Genomic DNA, 20,573 nt, shown 5'->3' with positions numbered 1-20,573 from the left:
ACTGTTTTTTCTGCCTGTGTAGAATGTGGTGAAGGAGGTTTACGCCTGCTGTCCTTCCACAAACGCAACACCAGAACCACCGGACGAGGATGCTGAACTGGGCGTGGGGGTGGGGTAGGGGGACCGCAGGGCCGGGAGAGGCCCTGTTCCTGATACCTGGGCAATGCACTGACTCTGCACTCGACCTTGAGAAGAGGATACGGCCTTGCAGTTGCCAGGGTGGTTTAGATCCTAGGACAGGCTCAAGTTTCCAAAATTCTCCTGAACAGGGGGTACAGTTCTCTCATAAATGTTCTTCCTGACTGGGGCTACGAGGACCGAGTAGGAAAGAATGACGGCAGAGCTGACTTCAGCTTCCTGAGCCTGGAGGGACCCTAGGCTCCAGGGTGGTGGTCAGCACTGCTATCTCCCCTGAGGGCTCTGGGGGTGAGGGGACCAGAAAACTGCATCCCCAAACAGAAGTAGGATGCATCTCTTGCTCTGTGCCGTTGTCTCTGAGCAAGTACATTTCTAGGTTCTTTACCAGTAGAGAAAATTTATCTCCTGTGGGTACATTAAACAAAGTATGTTTATCTGTGGAATCTCATTCTCTTATCCTCATCTTCTTATTAAAACAAAGTAAGTGTAAAAGGAACTGTTCATTTGGTTATTTTAGCACTTAGCGATCTTGAAGCTATGTTCTTGTCTATCTAGGTCCACGGTTTCTGAGAATGAATACATTTTTTTTAATAAGACAATAACTCATTAATCCATTTTTTTCCTCTCTGCTTCTTTCATCGCTTCCCTAAATAAGGCAGGGGTTGGGGGGAGATATATCAATTGTCAAGGCATAAATGAAGTTAAATTAAGTTTCAAAACATGGGACTCAACACTGAAGAATTTTCTAGCAAGTGTTTTCTTAGATCTACTTTGCACTGTAGATACTATTGGTGCACAACAAATAATGGTAAAAAAAAACAAAACAAGAAAAATGTTTTTATTATTGTACTAAAGCATTAAAATGACTGTCATTTGCCCTTAAAACATCAGATCAAATGTCATTAGGAGCTAACATTTCTTCCTAGATTTTAACAAATAACAAAGTCTTTTAAAAAAAATTCTTGCTCCCAAATTTTTAAGATTAAACTAATGCATGGCAAAACATCGTCTAATAGTCATTCAGAAATATAAAGTTTTCCTTTTCAGTGGGTTGTCCAACCAACAAAAGGCACACAAGACATGCATGTAATGTCTCCAGCATAATCTTTCAGAGAAAGGTTGGGCAATATGTTCAGAAAAATAAATTCGGATTTAGCAGATTATAAAATTTATATTTGCTATTGAAGGTAATGGTCATTATAACTAGCCAGAGTCTTATGTATCCATTATCAGTTACCAAAACCATACTACATATAAATAAAGATAATCAGAGGGAAAAAAATAACAAACACATCAAGATAGGCGTTTCCATGTAGGGACATAGGAGGAAAACCATAGATTTTTGCCTCGTAAATACCTTCATTTAAGTTAAAAGTCTAACTATGTTTCCTCATTGCCATTTCATCCTTGACATTTGGTTTTCTACATTTTCAAATTGCTTAAAAACATATCAGTTGGAAGGGGTTGGGGAAGACCTTGTTGGAAGATCTGGGAGCGTTTTCTCTTTTTACTTCCCAGTGTTAAAGGTTTGAATTGTAGAACTTTCAAATGAGGTACCTCTTCTCCTTCAATGCCTACAAAAGCAGCAGAGCTGTCCCAGTGGGAACGAAGTTACAGGGCTGGTACGGAGTGAATGGAACAAGCATCTCCCTCTCAGCTTGGGGCCTGGCCTTAGCAGGCTTTCGATGCAGGATAGTTTCCTTAGTCCCTCCTTCTCCACCCTCCTGGCCCAGCGGCAGTGTGGGTGCGACCACGGCCCAGAAAAGGAGTGTGGGAGGACTCCCCCTCGCTTGGCCCTAGCGCCTCTCCATGAACTCTGTGCCGTCTTCAGATGACCAGCGCCATGTGAGGAATCAACACAAAACAAGCAATACTAGAGAGGAGGCGAGCTGCAAGACTGACTGACAGGAGGGCACAGTGGGAAGTTTAGGGAGACAAGTGCACATATCGCAGTCATTAAACGCAGCAGCATCCTTAGCGAGCACTGTTGCTCAAGGTGTGATCCGGTCCTGGGATCGGCAGCGTCAGCACTACCTGGGAACTCGTCAGAAATGCAGATTTTAAGTGTCCCAACTCAGAGCTACGGAATCAGAAATCTGGGAGTGCGGCCTAACAATCTATTTTAACACGTTCTCTAGGTGATTCTTGTGCACTCCAGAGTTTGAAAACCATCAACTACTGCATTATTAAAACATACTGTAGTATCTTGATGAGAGAACTGAAGTATTAACTATACATTAAATTACAATAAAATTAAAAATGTAAAGGTATTAGAAAATGAAAATTTCATTTTATTCCTACTAAACATTAATTTCAACACAAATGATGTGTAGATAAGGTTATTCCATCTTTTCATTGGTGTTACTTTCTAAATAACATGCTGAATTTTTAACATGTAAAATAACTAAAACCATATAATTCTAATTAGAAGCAAATTGTCATCTGCATAACTCACATAGAAATAATTATAAACATTAGGAGTCAAGAACTTTAAATATCAGCTCCCAACCTAACGACCTCTGTCTTCTGGGTGGGTGTGAGAGGCAGGGGAGTGAAGGAAAGTGGCCTCATCCGTGGGGGTGGGCTGGGCAAGCTCTGACTCACAGACAGCGGGGCGTGACTTGGCACAGCACCAGATGGTGCAGTAGCCTTGTAAACCCTGGTCTACACTCATCTGGATTAAAACCGCTGCACCACCACACCGAAGGCAGCTTGACTACTGAGGGGGAAAGAGAAGACAGGTGTAAACAAATGAAGGCCGAAGGCAATAATACATGGGGGTCAACATGCAGAACTGAGCTGAAGGTCAAAGCGTTTGCAGATGTGGGACCTGAATGTTCAAGGGCTTCGGGAAAAGAGCAAGTTCTTTTTTCCGGCTCTGGCACTAACTAGCCCCTGAGAAGGAGGAAGTCGTAAAGAACCTCTGTGGTCCTCAAACCTCCTTATTTGAAAAGTGAGGTGACTAGACTGTCTGCTCTAGTTCTAAACTCCTACAATTTTATAATACAAAGTCTTACTATGCGTTTAAATTTTTAATATTAAATATCATGAATAACTGATCAAAACAGCTAAATGTACACACACTCTAACATTACTTCATTAGAATCAATATCCAAACTGACTCAATAGCCATTTTTACAGAGCTAGGTCAAATATCAAAGACTATTGTCATGTGAAACTATGCTCCATGGTGCTCTGTGGACACATACAGTCTTTGAGTCTTGAACTGTGCTTTGGTAAAACTTCACCCAATCTGCAAGAAAGCACCCTTCTTTTCCATATTTGTTGTTATATGTAGGTTCTGGTTTATTTTGTTCATCTAATAAGGAAACATAATATCCTTTGAAAGATTATTAATAAGAACGTGCATAGGTAAGCAAATTCAGAAAAGCCTCATACACTCTAAACACAAAGGTAGGTAAGACAAAAATGGGAGACTAACCTCTTTCCTGTGGCATCGGTGACTGGCTCAAGGCAGGATGGGAACTCGACTCTGACTGACTCCCAGGCGGCTGGGGTGGCATCTGACTGCCTGTAAAGCACAGGAGGGGAAGCGGGGATGGGGAAGCCTTTGTGTTAATACTGCAATTGTGCAAAACCGAGACACAGTTACATTTATTTAACCTTTATCATCACAAAAGGTGCGGCCCCCACATAGAAAAGGACGTGGCTCAAAAAGCATATTTCACTTCATACGTGGAAAACGAAGAGGAAACGTGCATAAACATATTTAGCAGATGACCTCCAGAAAAGTTCAATTTCTTACTGGATGAGTTCCCAAACTCCCAGACAAATCAATTAGCGGCTGAAATCCCCTGACACACACTTCTTCAATGCATTTAACAAAATCCGAGACTGATGAACTGAACTCATCCTGCTGAGTTTAAACCAGTCTCTAAGCGGGCAGGTATGCATAGTGGCCCACAATTTTTCATTGTTAATATCTGTTCGATGTAGTAATAGCAACTGATGGCAAAAGAAAATCTTTATAATTAATCAGAGATTCAACATACTTATGAGAAGACTGCCATTAAAAAACATAAAACACAGGACTATAAATTGTAGTGTACATTATCACAGAAGAAGGAAATAACTACTCTGCATCTCTTTTGATCTCTACTGCTATTAAAGCAATAGCACCTACTGATTGCCATTTATTTAATGTGTGCTTAGTTTGTCTTTTCAAACTATGATGTAAGCTCCTTGAAAGAGGAATCATATCTTTTAAACCTTTAATCCCTCCATTAGCATAACAAATATTTAAGAAATCTTGGTTATTTGATGGCTCTTATTCTGAGAATATGAATTAGAGAAAAAGAAATGTATTATTTTATTAATTTTAAGAGAGACAATGAGTCATGTGAAGGCAGGAGACAAGATTTTGAGATGGAAGAATCATCAGAGGTACCTGATGATCTCAATTCACTTTCTGGCTCAGAGGTTTAGATGTATGTTTAAGACTGAAAATATAGAATAAAAAAGGCAGTTGAACTTATTAGCACAATCCTCAAGGCACAAGCTCTCATGGTGTGAAAACCATGTTATTTTGTTTTCTGACTTCCCCCTTTGCTAATAAACTGGAAAGACAGAAATATACATACACACATATACATGTGTCTCCCTGCACAGCCCTCAGGTGTGGAGTCCGAGATCACGCTACGCCAAGCTAAGAACTGCCTTGACACCACAGGACCTGCTCCTCCACAGTTTTCTAACTGCTGAAAAGAATCACGATTGTGACTGAGAAGAGAATTAACGCGCTGAAGATCAGCACCCATCACCCTGCTGAAGGTCGTAACGCAGGGACTGTGTGTGACACCGAAGGACAGCCCTTCCACGTTTTCACACCACGGCAGCTCGGGTACAGACCGGGACGGGCACGGTCCCCCGAGTCTGTCTCTGAGGACAGTCCCTCATTATCGATTCTAATAACGGTTGTATCTGGGACAGCCAGAGAGGCAGGGAGATCATTTTCCATTTAGATAATAGCTAGAAATAGTTGTTAAAATATAACTATAAAAACTCAAACTGTTTGGGGGAGTTGATGCTTCTCACTTTTAGAAAAGAATGTAAAACTTACGAATGTACTTCTGAGTGCTCCTGGGTTCAACTGCCAGACTCATTCTCAGACAAAGTGAAAACCCAGATCTGAATTCACAGACCCCGAGAAAGGAACTGTGAATCCACAAGGAGCTGCTCCTTCTCAGTTCCAGCCACAGCTCGTAGGATAAAACACAGACACGCAGTACAGAATTTGCTCAACCATCCATTTACTCTTAGACATTTGTAGTAAATTAGCATAAGACCAACTAATTAAATGTAAAGTAAAAAACACTTAACATTCGGGATGAAAACAACTTCAAGGGTAAACACTGGTCATCAACTTGGCTACAGATACACAAAAGTTGCTGTGTGTCTGCTCAGGGTCACGTGCTTCCTATGAGATACCCCAGGGCCCTAATCTACAGTCCACTTAGGAATTTAAAGCACTCTGCAGCCAAATCTCGACTTTTAAAAATGTCACTGGGGAATCAGCTGCAGTAAGACAGTAAGTGCTTACATTATAATGACTGCTTCTGCATGACAGGCTGGATTCATAGACTCGTGACAATAAAAACAAACAGTAATTCTGCGTTAATACAGGACACCACTACTTCCACTATGCATGCTCAAGGCACTGCTCTTATGTACAATATTTCAACTAAAAATAAAAAGGGCTGTTAAGAAACCCATCTCATGAATTCATAAAATACTGCCACATCCAAGCAGCACTGCTGGTTGCTTGGTGTAATTCTAAGACAGATATCTCTTTAAAGCAATGAGAGAATTCATTTATTAAATCCATCCCTTAAAGAAAAATCAAGAACATATTCATGGTAGAGACAGATTTGCCCGGACTGTTTAATATTCTCCATTTGCTTTTACCTCCATCTTTCCATCAACATTTCCATAGTTACTGAGAAATAACTTCGTCCCCCATAAGCACAGGTATAAGCATAGTCATGGCAGATGATGAATCAGGAAACGTGTTTGACAAATGCAATACGGAAGACTCATTTGAGTCCAATGTCCATATAAGACAGCAGTTTAGAGCCCTTTGAAACAACTGAATTAAGTACACACCTTCAAAACAATGAATTTTTATATGATACGTTTGTCATAAGTAAAGCCTTTTAAAAAAGATTTAGTAATTATTTAAAAATATTGCCTTGTAGAATGAACAAACTAACTTTATGATGAGTGAGTAGGCTTTAACATTAAAACTGAATTTTTAAAGCCGATGCTTCTCCCTCTTCTACAGCTACATCCTCGTGAAAAACAGGGAGCTATTTGTTAGGGTCCGTCTTCCGTTTCAAGTTCCCTCCTGACTGGTTTTAATCACTTGGATATTTGGGGGGTATGTGAAGTACTTCTAAAAGTCAGACTTCTACAAAAAGACACATGCAGAAGGGTTTCTACCTCCTCGTCCCTGCTGCCCTCTACTCCCATTTCTCCTTCCCACCCCTTTCCCATCTGCCCTCTATATAAACAACCAATCTCCTTAGTTTTCGGTTTTTATCTTTCTCGTATATATAGTGCAGCTGATACATATTATCTTTCGATACACATATATCTTTCGCATAAATGAGAAGATACTTGTATCTCCTATTATTTTTCCTTATATGAAGGGTAACATACCCCAGACACCTTTTGCGCTTTGCTTTTTTCACTTGACGGCATGACCTCGGAAGTACTTCCCACCAGGTTATAACATTCTCAATTTAAATACAGGTCTACAGTACTCCCTTCGTGCGTGTTCACTAGTTTGCTCACCCACTCTCCTATGGACGGACACTCAGGCTGCTTCCAGTCTTTTGCATACGTATGTTCATGTTCGTACTGGTTGAGGTCTACCTTTAGGGTCAATTCCTTGAACTGGGATGGTTGGGTCAAAGGTTATACATTTTTTAATTTCCTTCCAAGAAGATCTGAAGCAGTTTCCATTCTCATTGGCAATATTTGACCTGTTTTATATGTGAGAAATGTTACCTGATATTTTTGAGTTTGCATTCCTCTAATTCTGAGTAAGTTTGACTCTTCTTTCACGTTTGAGGGCTATTTTTATATCTCTTGTGATGAACTATTTGTCTTTCTCCAATTTTTCTATCTGGGATTTTAGCCCTTTGCCCTGAAATTTTTAAGACTTTTTTTATATGTTGGGAATGTGAGCTCTTTATCTGTGGTGTAAGTTGTGAGTATTTTCTCCTAGTTTGTCACCTGTCTTTAGATTTTATTTATGCTACAATTTGTAATAGAATTTATAAAAAAAGTAGTCTAATTTAGCCATCTTTATTTTTAGTGCCTCTGTATTTTGAGTCCTAGTTAGAAAGCTCCTTTCTGCACCACGGTTGAAGAACAACTCACCCCAGGTTTCTCCAGGTGCATACATAGTTCCCTCTTATTCTACCGAGAGTTTAGTCCTGTGTGTGGTATGAGATATGGATCTAATTTGATCTTTTGTGATGAGAACTTTTAAGATCCATCCCTAAAGCGTGTTTTAATGTCTTTGTGGGGGCTAGCCCCCACAAACCCCCACACCACTTTTTCTTTTTCGGTGTTTTCTAGTATGTTTTTCTTTCTATATAAACTTTAGTATCAACTTGTATAACTATATAAAATAGCTTATTGATACCTGCACTGTGATTACACTTTTACAATAAATTAACTTAAGGAGAACTGATGACTCGATTTCATTCTTCTCAAGAATGGATGGCTTTCATTTATTCAAAGTCTTCTTTAGTTTCTTCCAGGTACATAGAAGTTTTGCACATTTTATGTTAAGTTTATTCCGAAACATTCAATTTCTGTTGCTATTACAAATGGGATTTTCTCTACTAGTAGGTCTTTCAGGTGTTTATTGTTTGTGTAGAGGAAAGCTATAGCTTCATGTATGTTAATTTTATATCCTGCTAATACTGCACTGAATTCTTTTATAGTCTGAATTTATCATTGATCCTCTGTGATTTTCTGGGTTTACTATTATATCATCTACAAATAGAGACAATATTTCTTCTACTCCCATTCTCGTGCCTTTGAGTTCTCTTGTCTGAGTAGTGGCCAGCACCTCGAGGACACTGCTGCACAGGGGTACAGAGAGGGATCATGCTTGCCTTGTTTTTATCTTAGTGAAAATGTATCTGATGATTTTCTACTACATGAGGTACTGGCTTTAAAACTAAGGCATATACATTTTACTATGTCGAGAAAGGATCTCTCAATTGCTATTTCCTGGAGTGTTTTTTTTTATGATATTAAATTTTATTAAAGGTGATATTTTCCCTTAAGTCTATTAATATAGTATATAATATTAATGGAATTAATATTGAACCAACCTTGCCTTCCTGGAATAAATCTCACTTAGCCATGGTGCATTATTTTCTTAATGTACTGTTGGATTTTGTTTTCTAATATTTTTTAAAAATTTTTACACTACGATAGGTTTTGAGGGAAATTTTTCGAATTAAAAATAGCTTTTAAGAACTGGATCAAGATAATCATCGAACTAAATATTTTTAGTAACAAAACGCTGGAATTTTAGTATCTAACAGAATTGAGTGTAAACAGACTAATATGCATACTTTTGTTAAATCAGCACACATCCAGTAATGTCTGACTCACAGTGGATGAAGTGAGACATGACTATATCATAGCTTGACATACTTCACAGAGGAGATGGTGGACAGTGCATGTCTATGTTCTTTTATAGGTAACAGTCTGAACGCTCCCCATAGTTCTTATTTGACTTGTTTATTGTCTGTCTCATCTCACTACAATGTATGTTCCACTAGTACAGAGAATTCTGCCTGTATTGCTCCCTGCTATATCCCCTGAACCAGATATACAGTAAGCATTTAATAAAGATTTGTTGAATAAACAAATGTGTGGCTGATTACTCTAGAAACCAAGCCCAGGACTAAGAGTTAATTAAAACTTTATAAACTACCAGTAATTAGGTAGTTTTAACTTATTACTTTGATCAAGAATAGGCAAACTTTTTCTGTAAATTACCAGATAGTAAATTTTTAAGGCTCTGCAAGCCATATGTTGTTCTCAGTCACAACTATTTGACTCAGCTGTTGTAGTGCAAAAGCAGCCCTAGGCGATACATAAACAAAAGAGCATGAATAAAACTTTATTTACAAAGACGGGTGGTGAGCTGGATTTGACCCAAAGGTGGTAGTCTGCTGACCCGTATTTTAAATGATAGTATCAGAAAAGAAACATTCAGGGACACTTGCTAAAAAAGTCAATAAACATCCAATGGTATTTATTAATGACGACATAGACCTGATACACTCCTCATATTTAACAAAGAGGCCTACATAAATATCAGCAACAATTTGGTTTGTGTCTTCTTCAAATCACATCTAGGATAGGCTGCCCTGGATTCTTCAGCACTTAATGCAAGCACAGTCCTAAGACTTAAACTGCAAGTGCATTTAGGAAGTACATTTTTAGTTAAGTGTTTACTTGCAGTTCTATTTTTCCCAACTTTTTGTGGACAGATCAAAACAAACAAATCCGAACTACTGACCAGAGGCAATCAAGTTAAGTTACACTCTAACGCTGTTGTGTGGGGGTAGCAGAGAATACAGATGACAATTATTTCCACACTAATTCTTTATTAAGGCAAAATTCCCTGAGTTAATTCCTTTCTAAATTACTAAAGCATACAACTATAGGTACTCACTCAGTAAGAAAACACTAACTCTGAACTATAAGAGCCTCTGGCAAACAAATCATTTATTCGTTGTTAAGTAATACAGTACTATCGTTATTCAGTACTAATAGAGAAAGAAATTCCATTTTTTCAAAAGCTGTAGTGGTCTGAGAAAAAGCATTTCTTCCCTTCACGCTGTTGCAGAAACAAATAAACAAACAAAAAAGGCTACCCTAGTATGGCTTTCGTTATCCAAGATGAAACAGTGATGTACTTAATCGGCATGGCATACCTGGAGTTTGAATGACAGACATTACTTGATCTCAGTTTTACTGCCAGGAATCCATTCTCCCCCTCCAATTTTACTACATTAGCTGACTTCGGACAAAACAAGATAAAGAGAGCGCAACATTTGGAATGCATATTTATTTGTCTTATAAGTTCTTATGTAAATTAGAGATGGTTTTACTTGAATGTAAAAAATAAAGTAAAAAAACACTGAGTACTTACTATGTACAGGCAATGTCTTAAATGATATTCCTCCATTAGTAATTCAAGAGGATTGGCTTCTTAAAATTAACATGAAATGACACATTAAACCATAGAAACCTGGACCATTTTATTAGCTAATCTTCCTCTCTAAGGATCTTTAGGGTACTTGGGGATGGTGAAGTGTTTGGTTACAAAGACTTGGGGTCTTATTCAAAAAGTCCTTGAAATTAACCAGGGTAAGACCAGCTTTTTGTTAGAAAAGAAGGGTCTGTGAATTCATGTGAATGAAATTGCTCAAGCTGTGGTTGCTGTTGAATTTTGAGAAGAAACAAGGAATGTTTCCAGTCAACTCACTAATAACTCTGCTACGATCAAATTCTTTCCCTGTAGTGCCGCTACAAAATCAGTATGTATTTCACAGTTTCCGGCCATTAGTAACTGCATTATTCTTCTACTCTTTAAGAATTCCTGGTGATGTCACTAACTTCAGTGAGTTAAAAAAGATACATTGTAGAAATTACTGTTGCCGACGATAAATTCATCGCAACGAAGATCGACTTTCACCTTGCGCTTCCCTCCGTTCTTTAACTGAGGCATCGAAAACGGAGACATGGGCTGATTTCCTCTAACGTAGCCTCGCGCTTTCTTCACGGTGTGGAAATCAGCTCTCTCTCAAACCGTTACAGCAAATATGGATTTCACCTGCCACAGTGTGACTTTACAGATCTTCTGGAAGATATAGTTCTTATAGTCCGCCAATCCCACTGGCAAGAGACTATCACTTCTTACCCTGGACTGCATTTGGAGTAGAAGTTATTTCTTTAATTTCTGAAACAGGAAATACTGATTAGGATCTTTCTTCCACCATGATAAATGAAACATATGATTTTGTTAAGAAATGGCTTCGGTGCATTGCATGGTGGACTCCACATTTACAGAGCTCTCTGAACATCTGAGACAGCACCCACGAAAGAGTGTGGTAAGACAGTGCAGCTCTGCAATTCAAACAGCAGTATTTCACCGGTCATTCTCTTTAGTGAACTTTAAATACCAACAGAAGACCTAATGGCAACGGTGTGGGTGAAAAACGAGTTTTCAGTAACAGATAAATTCATGGAATGTCTCAGTCTTGGACATTTATTTAGATGAGTTTAAAAGGAAACTTTAATATGCTCCAAAGCAGACATTTAAAATACAGAATCTGCTCAGGTTCCAACTTAGCAGTTATAGTTAACAGTTTATCTCAAGTGCTTGAATGTGGATTTACAGTACTTACTATTATTTGGTGAATTTAAATAGGATCTCGCTCCTCCCAGAAGGTGCTGTACTGCGGTATGGAGGTGGGAGGGGGAGCTGTGAACACGCTGTCAACAGTCTTTTACTGCGCATAACCCTACTCAAATCGGAGCAGTACAGAGCAGAAAGTAATGCTCTCCCCTCCCTGTACCTTCCCAATGGGGACATGGAACCGTGACAACCTGGTCCCCCAACCTTAGTTCGTCCAAGCCTTGGAAGACAAACCCTTCCACATCCTGTAGCTCAAAAGTTCATTCAAAATAGCATTATATTTTCCTAAATCCTTACCCGAGATAATGCAGTTTGTTGATGTGCCACTGGGTCCTAAAAATATAGATAAATCAGTTCTGCAGAGGCATGTCTGACTTGTACACTTCTGAGCCATTAAAGGAATGAGGAAATTGCTAAGATGCCCTGAACGTGACAGAAGCCTTACAGGAGGCTCATGTCTTCATTCTAAACAATCAATCAAACACCTGCTGGATTAATCTTTTCAACTATTCTCCCTAGCGCAGTCTGAGGGTTTTGAATCTCTTTATTAATCTCACTGCTAGGAGTCCAAGACAGAGCAGCTGCAAAGGCCCATCAGCTGATGAGTAAAAGACGAAAGCGAATATGGTGCATTCCATGTAAGAACCGTGTCTTTACAGGGGTTGCACTACAAATACTGTTTGTTTTTATTGCAAAGACCAACTTGTTGTATGTAATACAACATTATTTCATCTAGCCCACTGGACTGAAGCCAGAATTTTTCTAACTGCCCTCTTTTATTAATTAAATACAATAAGTTACCTAATGTATTTCATATGGAAGTCGGTCTAATAGTCGGATTATCGGAAACTCATTAAAGGCCTTTGGGTGAACGCTCTTTTACAGAGAACTCGAGGCAAGAAACTAAAAAGGCTCCTGCAAGGTACTGAACGAGATGAGTCAGGGAATACACGGCCAAACAGTTTTAGACTTTACCACCGAGGTCACTGTAAGTTCTGATCAAATATAAAGCAGAGTCCAAAAGCACGTGCACACTGGGACGCTCAGCTTTACGACATGGCACTCTCAGTGTGGGCTATTCCCGGGCTATTCCCGAGTGGCCTGGGGGTGGGGGCTGGGGGAAGCTGCAGGCTCCGATTTTACTGAGGGGGGGATTTTCCCATCTGCCCCAGCGATGCGGCTTAACCTGGCTGACCGCTCTCTTCCCAGCTCCACCCACTTTTGATGTTCTTTACTCCGCCAATAACTCTGGTGAAGTGAATAAAAAGATCATCTTTGTGGAAAAAAATGGTCACTAAATAAAAGATGAAACTTTAGGGAAAGTTCATCAACTTTAGTGAACTTGAAGTGCGAAGCCATGAAGAGGAAACAGGTAACGTGACACAAACTGTGACTTGGGGGAAAGCAGGAGCCACTTCGATCTCTGGGCATCCTGCGGGTCTCAGGTCCCTGTGTAACTACCACGCTGGCAACCCGCTGTCTATACTCGGCGCATCTCATAAAGACAAAACCGCTTTCAAGAGCTTTAAAGCTCAGGTGTACAATCCAGAGGTCTCTGGGGTGCGGGAAGAAATACCCTCAGGGTGGGGAAACCGCACGCATGTGTGGCTATGACATGGTTTCCTGGCCCCCACCAGGAAGTCTCGATCCACGGCACCCTGTCGCCTGTGACAGTGGCAGGTTCTGAACTGCACCTGTGCAGAAGGCCAGACGCGAGCTGCAGAACCGCTACCAGCGAAGTCTGTTCCAATCCTTGCTCCGATGTGAGGGAGGAGGCAGGGGAGGGGCCGCCAGCCAGAGCAGCAGTTTATATTTCTCTCACTAGGACAAATTAATAAAAACAAAACCTAATTTTCTCCCACTCTAACCTATTCTTATTCCTCTTCAATATTTTTCCTCTTTCTAAGATTCCTTTTTTGTTTGAGAAGCTTAATATTTGGCTGCCTTCTGAAGAAATGGGTATAGTGACAGATGAAAGACTTGTATTCATCGTATAATTCAGAATAAGGGGAAAAATCGACTGCTGTGCATTTAAGATTCTAACAACCTTGCAATTTTGTACAGTCGTTTCCCCCACCCGTTCTTTTGAAGAAATCTGCTTTTATTCTGTTAATAACTAACCACAGTTGCAGCAGCATGGATCCGATTAGCAGTTCTTACGGTACAAAGGGGAGAGGGGAAAAAAAGCTGCGAACAGGGCTGCCAATTTGTCCACCTGGGCCCCCAGGAGAAAGATTAGATGAGGCGCCTGCCTGCTCCCTGCTCTCCACTCGATCGCTGCTCCGCTCCGCCTGACAGACAGGCCTTTCAAAGCCAAGGCACTTTCTCTTAATAAAAGTTTTCCCTCGCTTCTCTCCCGCCTCGTGTCACACACTTCTCATCCGGGGTCCCCACGTGTCACGACAACGCCTTGCTGTACACACGAGCAGCTATGAGGAGTGCCGCACGCTGATGCCCGCTCGCTTGGCGTCATTGCTGGCGGGCCCGGTGGGGACGCGGGGACCTGGACGGCGGCACACGGCCCGTCCACGCGCATTTCTGTGCCGCCTCTAGACGCGCGGCAAGGCAGAAGGCACACAGTCTGGGGATTTAATACTGGAATTTGAGGAAAACAGCACAGAATGTATAAATTTAGGACCAACAGATAAAATCATGGCGTTTACACACAACACGGTTTCTGAGTGTTTTCTGTTTAGATAAGGAATTGTCAATTCATGCACTAAAATCATATACTATTTTATAAAGGCTTGAAAAATTCACTCATTTGTAATTACACTAAGTATTAAGAGCTTATTTTTACGATAAAACTTTAGATTTCTAAATCCTTGGTACGAAATGAATTTAAAAGTAAAGAGACAGAAAGTTAAAGCATTTTATGATGCCGAAAATCTCACAGCAGAAACCCAAAGGTTCTAACTGAAATCTCTATGTTCTAAGAGGCACAGCCGACACTTTGCATCACTATATCACCTTTATTTAAAGGCACTACGGAGGCCACGGCCAGAGGCCGCAGTGATGTTGTGGGGTGTGCCTCTTAGGAGCTAAGTCTGGCCGGGAACGGGGTGGGGGGTGGCTATGGCAAAGCGACACTCTCGGAGCCCACTGAGGAGGGCCTGGGGGACGGGGCCCAGGTCACATGGAGCGTCTCACGGGGGGACATTCTGAGAGTGCAGGTCCAGACCCTGAAAACATGAGAGCGAGGGGGTGGTCTGGACCAGAGCCTCCTATGTTCTTTACCAACTCTTTCATTTCAAATTTTAAGTAACTGTTCAGCAAGTACGCTTTAAAAATATATCTTTTCCATAAATGTTTTCATCTTCTACTTGTCACTTTCAAATATCTGGAGCATGTCATTCATGTGTTGCTAAAGCCCAAATTCCAGTCACTAGCTTATATTTTATTTACCACTCCATGTTTATCCAGCAATGCTGACGTTGGCCACTTGGAAAATGGGCATATTATCTGGGTAAGGACAAAACTCCCTCCATAGCCAATCAGTTCTTAATTTTCTTTGAAGACACGGTTAGTTATTTCATAAGATATTCATTAAAAATGAGATAATGAAAATATTGGACATTAAATAATTCCAGAATTTTGCTACGATATTTACATGGCACAATTTCTGTGTGTGATGGATTAGAATCAGGTAGGGGCTATATGTGAATAAATCTGGTTCATACTGACAAAACTTAGACCCATTATTTCAGGTTCTGTTTTTAAGGGAAAAGGAAGTAAAATAATCTGTCATAGTGGAATCTCCTTCAGGAGGGAGAGAAATAGAATGATCCCATTAACTGTAAAACAAGATGGCTCCCAGCCCGTAGGAGGAAAGGTTATATAAGTAATCCATTCTAGAACTTTCTTTTCTTGAACTCTTGTTTATTCCAAGAGAACTGTGAGCTATTTAACTTGGCCAACACTTATTGAGCGCCTCTGACTCGCCAGGCATTGTTCTTGGCACTGGGAATAATAAGGAAGCAATGTTCACTGTCGTCAGGAGGCTCCTGGGCTTGGTGGAGTGCCACAGAGGGACAGCTGGACTCTCGCTGGCATGAAGGGATCGGTGTGACTTTGAAAAGGCAAAGACAATGGAGTTGGGTCTTGACAAATAAGTAAGAGTTTGCTAGGCTGGTAAGGGATGGGAGGAATACGCCAAGCAGAAGGGTCTCAGCTCTGGGAGCAAAGGTCTGACGCAAAGTGACGCTCGGTAGTGCTGCAAGTGGTGGACACTGAACCAGTTCCCTTTGTCCACTTCTAACGAGAAAAAATGACATGACATTAGAAAAACAACTGTACACTGAGGTCAGCTCTCTAAAACTATGTCTTTGCCTTTTGTCAAGTAGAATTCAAATGATTCTAAGATTTCATGTGAAATGAACTTAAAGGAACAGTTGCAAAAATAGGAGATTCTATTACTAACTGAATTCGGCCTGAGGATATAAATTATTTTACCACAGGAATTTTTTTTCTTGTGACATTACAATTTCAATTGAACCATGACCTATTTATTGAAAGCTTAGAAAAAAATGGCAATAAATGCTGCCTCCCCCCGCAAAAAGCTATTTATCCCTAAACTTTTCTATGACCTATACATACTTGGTCGTAACTGGGAATACCAGCTCTGGCTGCGAATGCAGGTGAAGCTTCGCTCGCTCTCTCGCCACTCACCTTCCGCTGTCCAGCCTAGATACCAAGAGGCCACAGACAGGTACTGGTCCTCAGAATTCCCCGACCTTGGCTACGCATAAGAACCATCTGGAGAGCTTTAGAGACGTGCTGGTGGAGCATCCCGGTCAGATCAATGGAGTCGGCATCGCTGGGCATGGCCCAGCACCCATCTCTTCCAAGGACGTTTTGTGTGGCCAGTGCCAAGGACCACTGACTTTCCTCATTCCCTAGGTCAGTAGTTCCCAGACTGGCAGCTTCAGCATCAAGTAGAAACTTCTTAGAAATACAAATTCTCCATTTCCACCCCAAAGCTACTGAATCAGAAATTGGGTGTGAGGCCTAGCCATCTACAGTTTCACAGGCCCTTCAGGTGAATGTGGTGCAGGCTAGGTGCCCTACGTGATCTCATCTAGAACCCTAATTACTCACGAATTTACTTCTCCAGCCTAGATCTCTACTCTGAATCCAGATTCTCCTTGTAATCAGCTGCCTATTCAAAATCTCCCTTTGTAGACTAATAGGCATTTCAAATGTAATGTGTTCAAAACCAAACTCTCCTAATCCCCCCTTCGAAAACGTGCTCCTTCGTCTTCCACTGTACAGAACCACCATTTACCAATTTCCTGGACCCCAAACCTTCTGCCCTCGCTAGTGCCACCCACACATCCCGCCACGACCAACCCTCCCTTAGGCTACTGCAGGAGCCTCGCAACCTGTCCGCCCCCTCCCCTGGCCCACAGCACACTCTCCACTCAGCGGCCAAAATATCCTTTACAGCCTAAACTGGATCCACCTGCTCCTGGCCTTCTCTACCTTCCAGTGACTTCCCTCTGCCTACCACACTCTAGCCCAGGGACGTCCTTGTATGTCCCCGCCCAGCACACCTAATGCTGATTCGGGGCCTTGGTAGTGCTCTTGGCTCCGCCTGAATACCTCTCCCCCAGACAGTCACATGGCTGCTTCTGCCCTTCGCTCACTGAGTCGACAGTGCGAGGATCAATTCCTAAGAGACATCTTCCCTAATCACTGCCCTCTAATGGAACAACCTGATTTCCGCCCCTAATACCTGACAATAAACCTACTCGTTTATTTTGTCTTTCCTACTAGAATTTAAGTTTCATGAAAACAGGACCCTTTTCATTTATGTGGAGTGTATTTTCCCCAGTTTTTAGGAACATGCACGCAGCATAACATGCATTCAGTACTTTGCTGAACTGACGAATGGAAGAAGAGAATGAAAAATTAAAAAAGGAAAAAGAATGAGCAATTAGGCTTGTTGGCCTTTCTCAGGAAATCATCTGATTTCCTCGACAGCAAAAGTGCAGCGTGCTACTTAAAAAAACCCAAACCATTCAATGAATTAGCACATTTGGCACCCACGGCAAGGTCATATTATTCCTGGCATTCAGCTATATGCATTTAATGTAGTTTGCAAGTACAAACTCCTACGTCACTTTCTGTTTGGAAGGGAGAATATCAACATTAGCAATCCCCGGTTATATCATTTATAAACATGCAGATGTGGATTATTAAAGATTAATGCATTTTAGGATTGGCGTCGGCATTCCGTTTGTCTCATGCCGAAACCAATTCTGTTCTTCATTAGTCAATGACAACCCATATCACCCTGTTATGGAAGAGGAATCAAAGGTGCAAGTGTGTGAATTGAGAATAAGTGATGAAACTGATTAGTAAGAGACTTAACGGCTATAATCAATCAGCACATCGTAACAATCCTGGCTCCGGGGTTATCAGAAGGTAGGGAAATACACATAGCCCTCTGTAAGATGGCTTCGTTCCTCTCACAACGGCTACTTATTCCCTTTAGAAAATACAGTTAACACAGATCAGAAGTTTGTGAAATCAACTTTAGGAACATCTTGACTCTAAGTACTATTTATTTTATCACCATTTTCCAAATGATTTTTGAAATTTTTGCTTCTATGCTAAAATTCCTTCTTAAAAGCTTTTGTACTCCTCCACTCTGATTCCTCCTCCTCAGAGAAGACAGAAAACACAGCAGGTCAATGCCAACAGCATTTCAACCGTGGCGGCATACTGCTGATTCAAGAAGCAACAATATTCAGTCAAGCACAAGTTTAGAGTGGTGACAGTCTACTCAGCTCAAGAAATGAAAGCGAACAGTGAAGAGGGCATTTGAAGTGCTTCTTCAGTGAACGATGTGAAAAAATAACACAGAAGTGGGGGTGGACTGCTGGATCAACCACGTAAACACATTAGTCACTGCTAATCTTACAGAGCGAGGACAAGGTGCAAAACATCGCCTTGGTGACACAGGCTTTCCTATATTTTCATATGCAAAAGGACAAAGAAAGGGAATGAAAAATGAGACAGGAGTTTAAACTGAACTGCGTAACTTAATTTTAACTAAGAGGGGGAACAAAACTCACTGGGAATGTGTAGTTTAGAAAATCCTAATGTTCTCTTACTTCTGAATGTGGGGGAGGAAGAAGAGGAAAAGGCTTATTTTGAATGAAATTTGTTGGAAGAACTGAAAAGATTTCTGTCTTTGGAAAAAAGAAGAAGCCCTCACTCCCCAGTTATTGGAACACCTGACTCAGGTCAGCAGGGTCTGAGGGGAAGAGCAGCTCCGACCCCCGGGGCAGCTGCTTCAAATGCAGGGATCTGGGAGCTTGAGGACCCTACCCTTTAGAAACAGCGGGAGAACCATGACCAAAGTACCGAGTTTCTCTAATCAGGATCTTGGGCTGAATTTTCAGTTAGGATCTTAAAGGGGAGGCGCTAGGAACTAACAACTAAACCAAACAGAGCTGCAATCTCTTCTCTCCAGAAGACAAAATATATTGTTGCTTTCTTAAGTTTGCTAAGCATCATTTGGACAGGATCTGCAGTTATGTTTTGTGTAACATACAAATATTTTACTTTGTAAGGGAAAAAAAATACTGGCTGAAGTTCTCCGGTTTGTAGAACTGCTGAATTGATGTTTTCCGGGCTGCCAGAGATTAAAAACACGATGTATCAATGGTATTTTGTGTTGAAGAATTTTTCTCCTGCTCAGCTGCCAATAAGCAGCATGCATCTTCCTTGCAACAAGCTGTTGCAGGATTTCTACTTCTCGAGAAGCCAAAAAAGAACACTGGATAAATGTTTTAAAATAAGATTACCAGGTGGGGTGACTCCGCAGACTTTCAAAAAAAAAAAAAATCTGTTATTACATGCAATGCCAGTTTTAGAGATTCTACTGACAAGAAACTGGTTTGAACCACTTACATATAGAAATCAACTCATAATTTTACCGAGTTTTATTAAGCGAGGATAAATTAAAAAGTGGAAAATTTGCTTATGCAGGATGAGTTAGGCTTGACTCCTAAAGGTGCTAAAAATCCAAGGCTGATGGATTAAAAAAGAGAGAAACACCGGTTTGCACCCTCTGATGCTCATCTTACAGGTGCTCATCTTGACAAATTAGACCCTGAACTATCATTTCCTCTCACTAAAATCCTTCCTGTTCACTCCAACCTGTGACTAACTCCCGACTACAATTCATTTTTCTCTTTCCCATTATAGCATCCTTCCAGAATCTGCTTGTCTGAATGTCAAATTAAACAAGAAAATTAGTTTTTTTGATAAGAGTCCCCTCTTATTTGTACGTGCAGCTACAGCAGCCCCCATGGAAACCGGCCTAGCGCTGAGGAGAGGGTGGGACCAGGTGAGCAGTCCCACCGGACAGCTCTAACCATGCCACCTCGCTACCCGAAGAGTCGCTTTCCACATTTAATCTAGTATGTGCCACCCTTTTTGGGATGCATTCTTTTAGTGTCTAATATTTTCCAGAGGGGTACAGATTCATTATGGCTGGTTGCTATGCTGGATGCCTCGCTCATCATCCGGGAACTGGCGTGAGAAAGCTTCAGAGGATCAGGCTGAACTGCAGAGTAAGTGGTGCTTTCCGCGTGAGAGGGCTGTCCCTGGCCAAGCCGTTTCTGCAGGCTCTTAAAACCTGGGACCCCTTTTAAAGGACAGCAACTTAAGTTATCTGCCAGGTATGAGTCTAAGTAAGGCGCCCAGAGCGTGGATGCTGCGGGAGGCCCCTAGGGAGCAGTTCTGTCTGGGAGGCAGAACAGGTGAGCAGAGGTGTTCGCGGGGGAAACACTCCAGGTGGCTGGGAGAGAAGGAAAGGAGAGCTTCTGGAGGGACACATGAATAGAAAAAGATGACGAGGGCAGCTCTTGAAAGATTAGCGGAAGCATTCTCTCCACCTTGCCCCCTCCCTCAGGCTCGGAGCGCTAAAGCACCCTGACCTCGG

The 20,573-nt window shown here is 41.3% G+C and overlaps 1 protein-coding gene across 1 annotated transcript in view; it reads right to left on the bottom strand.

Moving 5' to 3' along the window:
- The window catches only part of ARID1B (AT-rich interaction domain 1B), a 380,804-nt gene that overhangs the window by 83,956 nt on the left and 276,275 nt on the right, over nt 1–20,573 (bottom strand). The window contains 1 exon segment of the mRNA XM_039873871.1: nt 3,581–3,670. Within this exon segment, the coding sequence (XP_039729805.1) occupies nt 3,581–3,670 (90 nt within the window).

Source organism: Pteropus medius, unplaced genomic scaffold (genome assembly GCF_902729225.1).
Source record: "Pteropus medius unplaced genomic scaffold, Ma_sr-lr_union100, whole genome shotgun sequence".
NCBI lineage: Eukaryota > Metazoa > Chordata > Mammalia > Chiroptera > Pteropodidae > Pteropus > Pteropus medius.
This window is presented reverse-complemented; position numbering and strand designations above follow the sequence as displayed.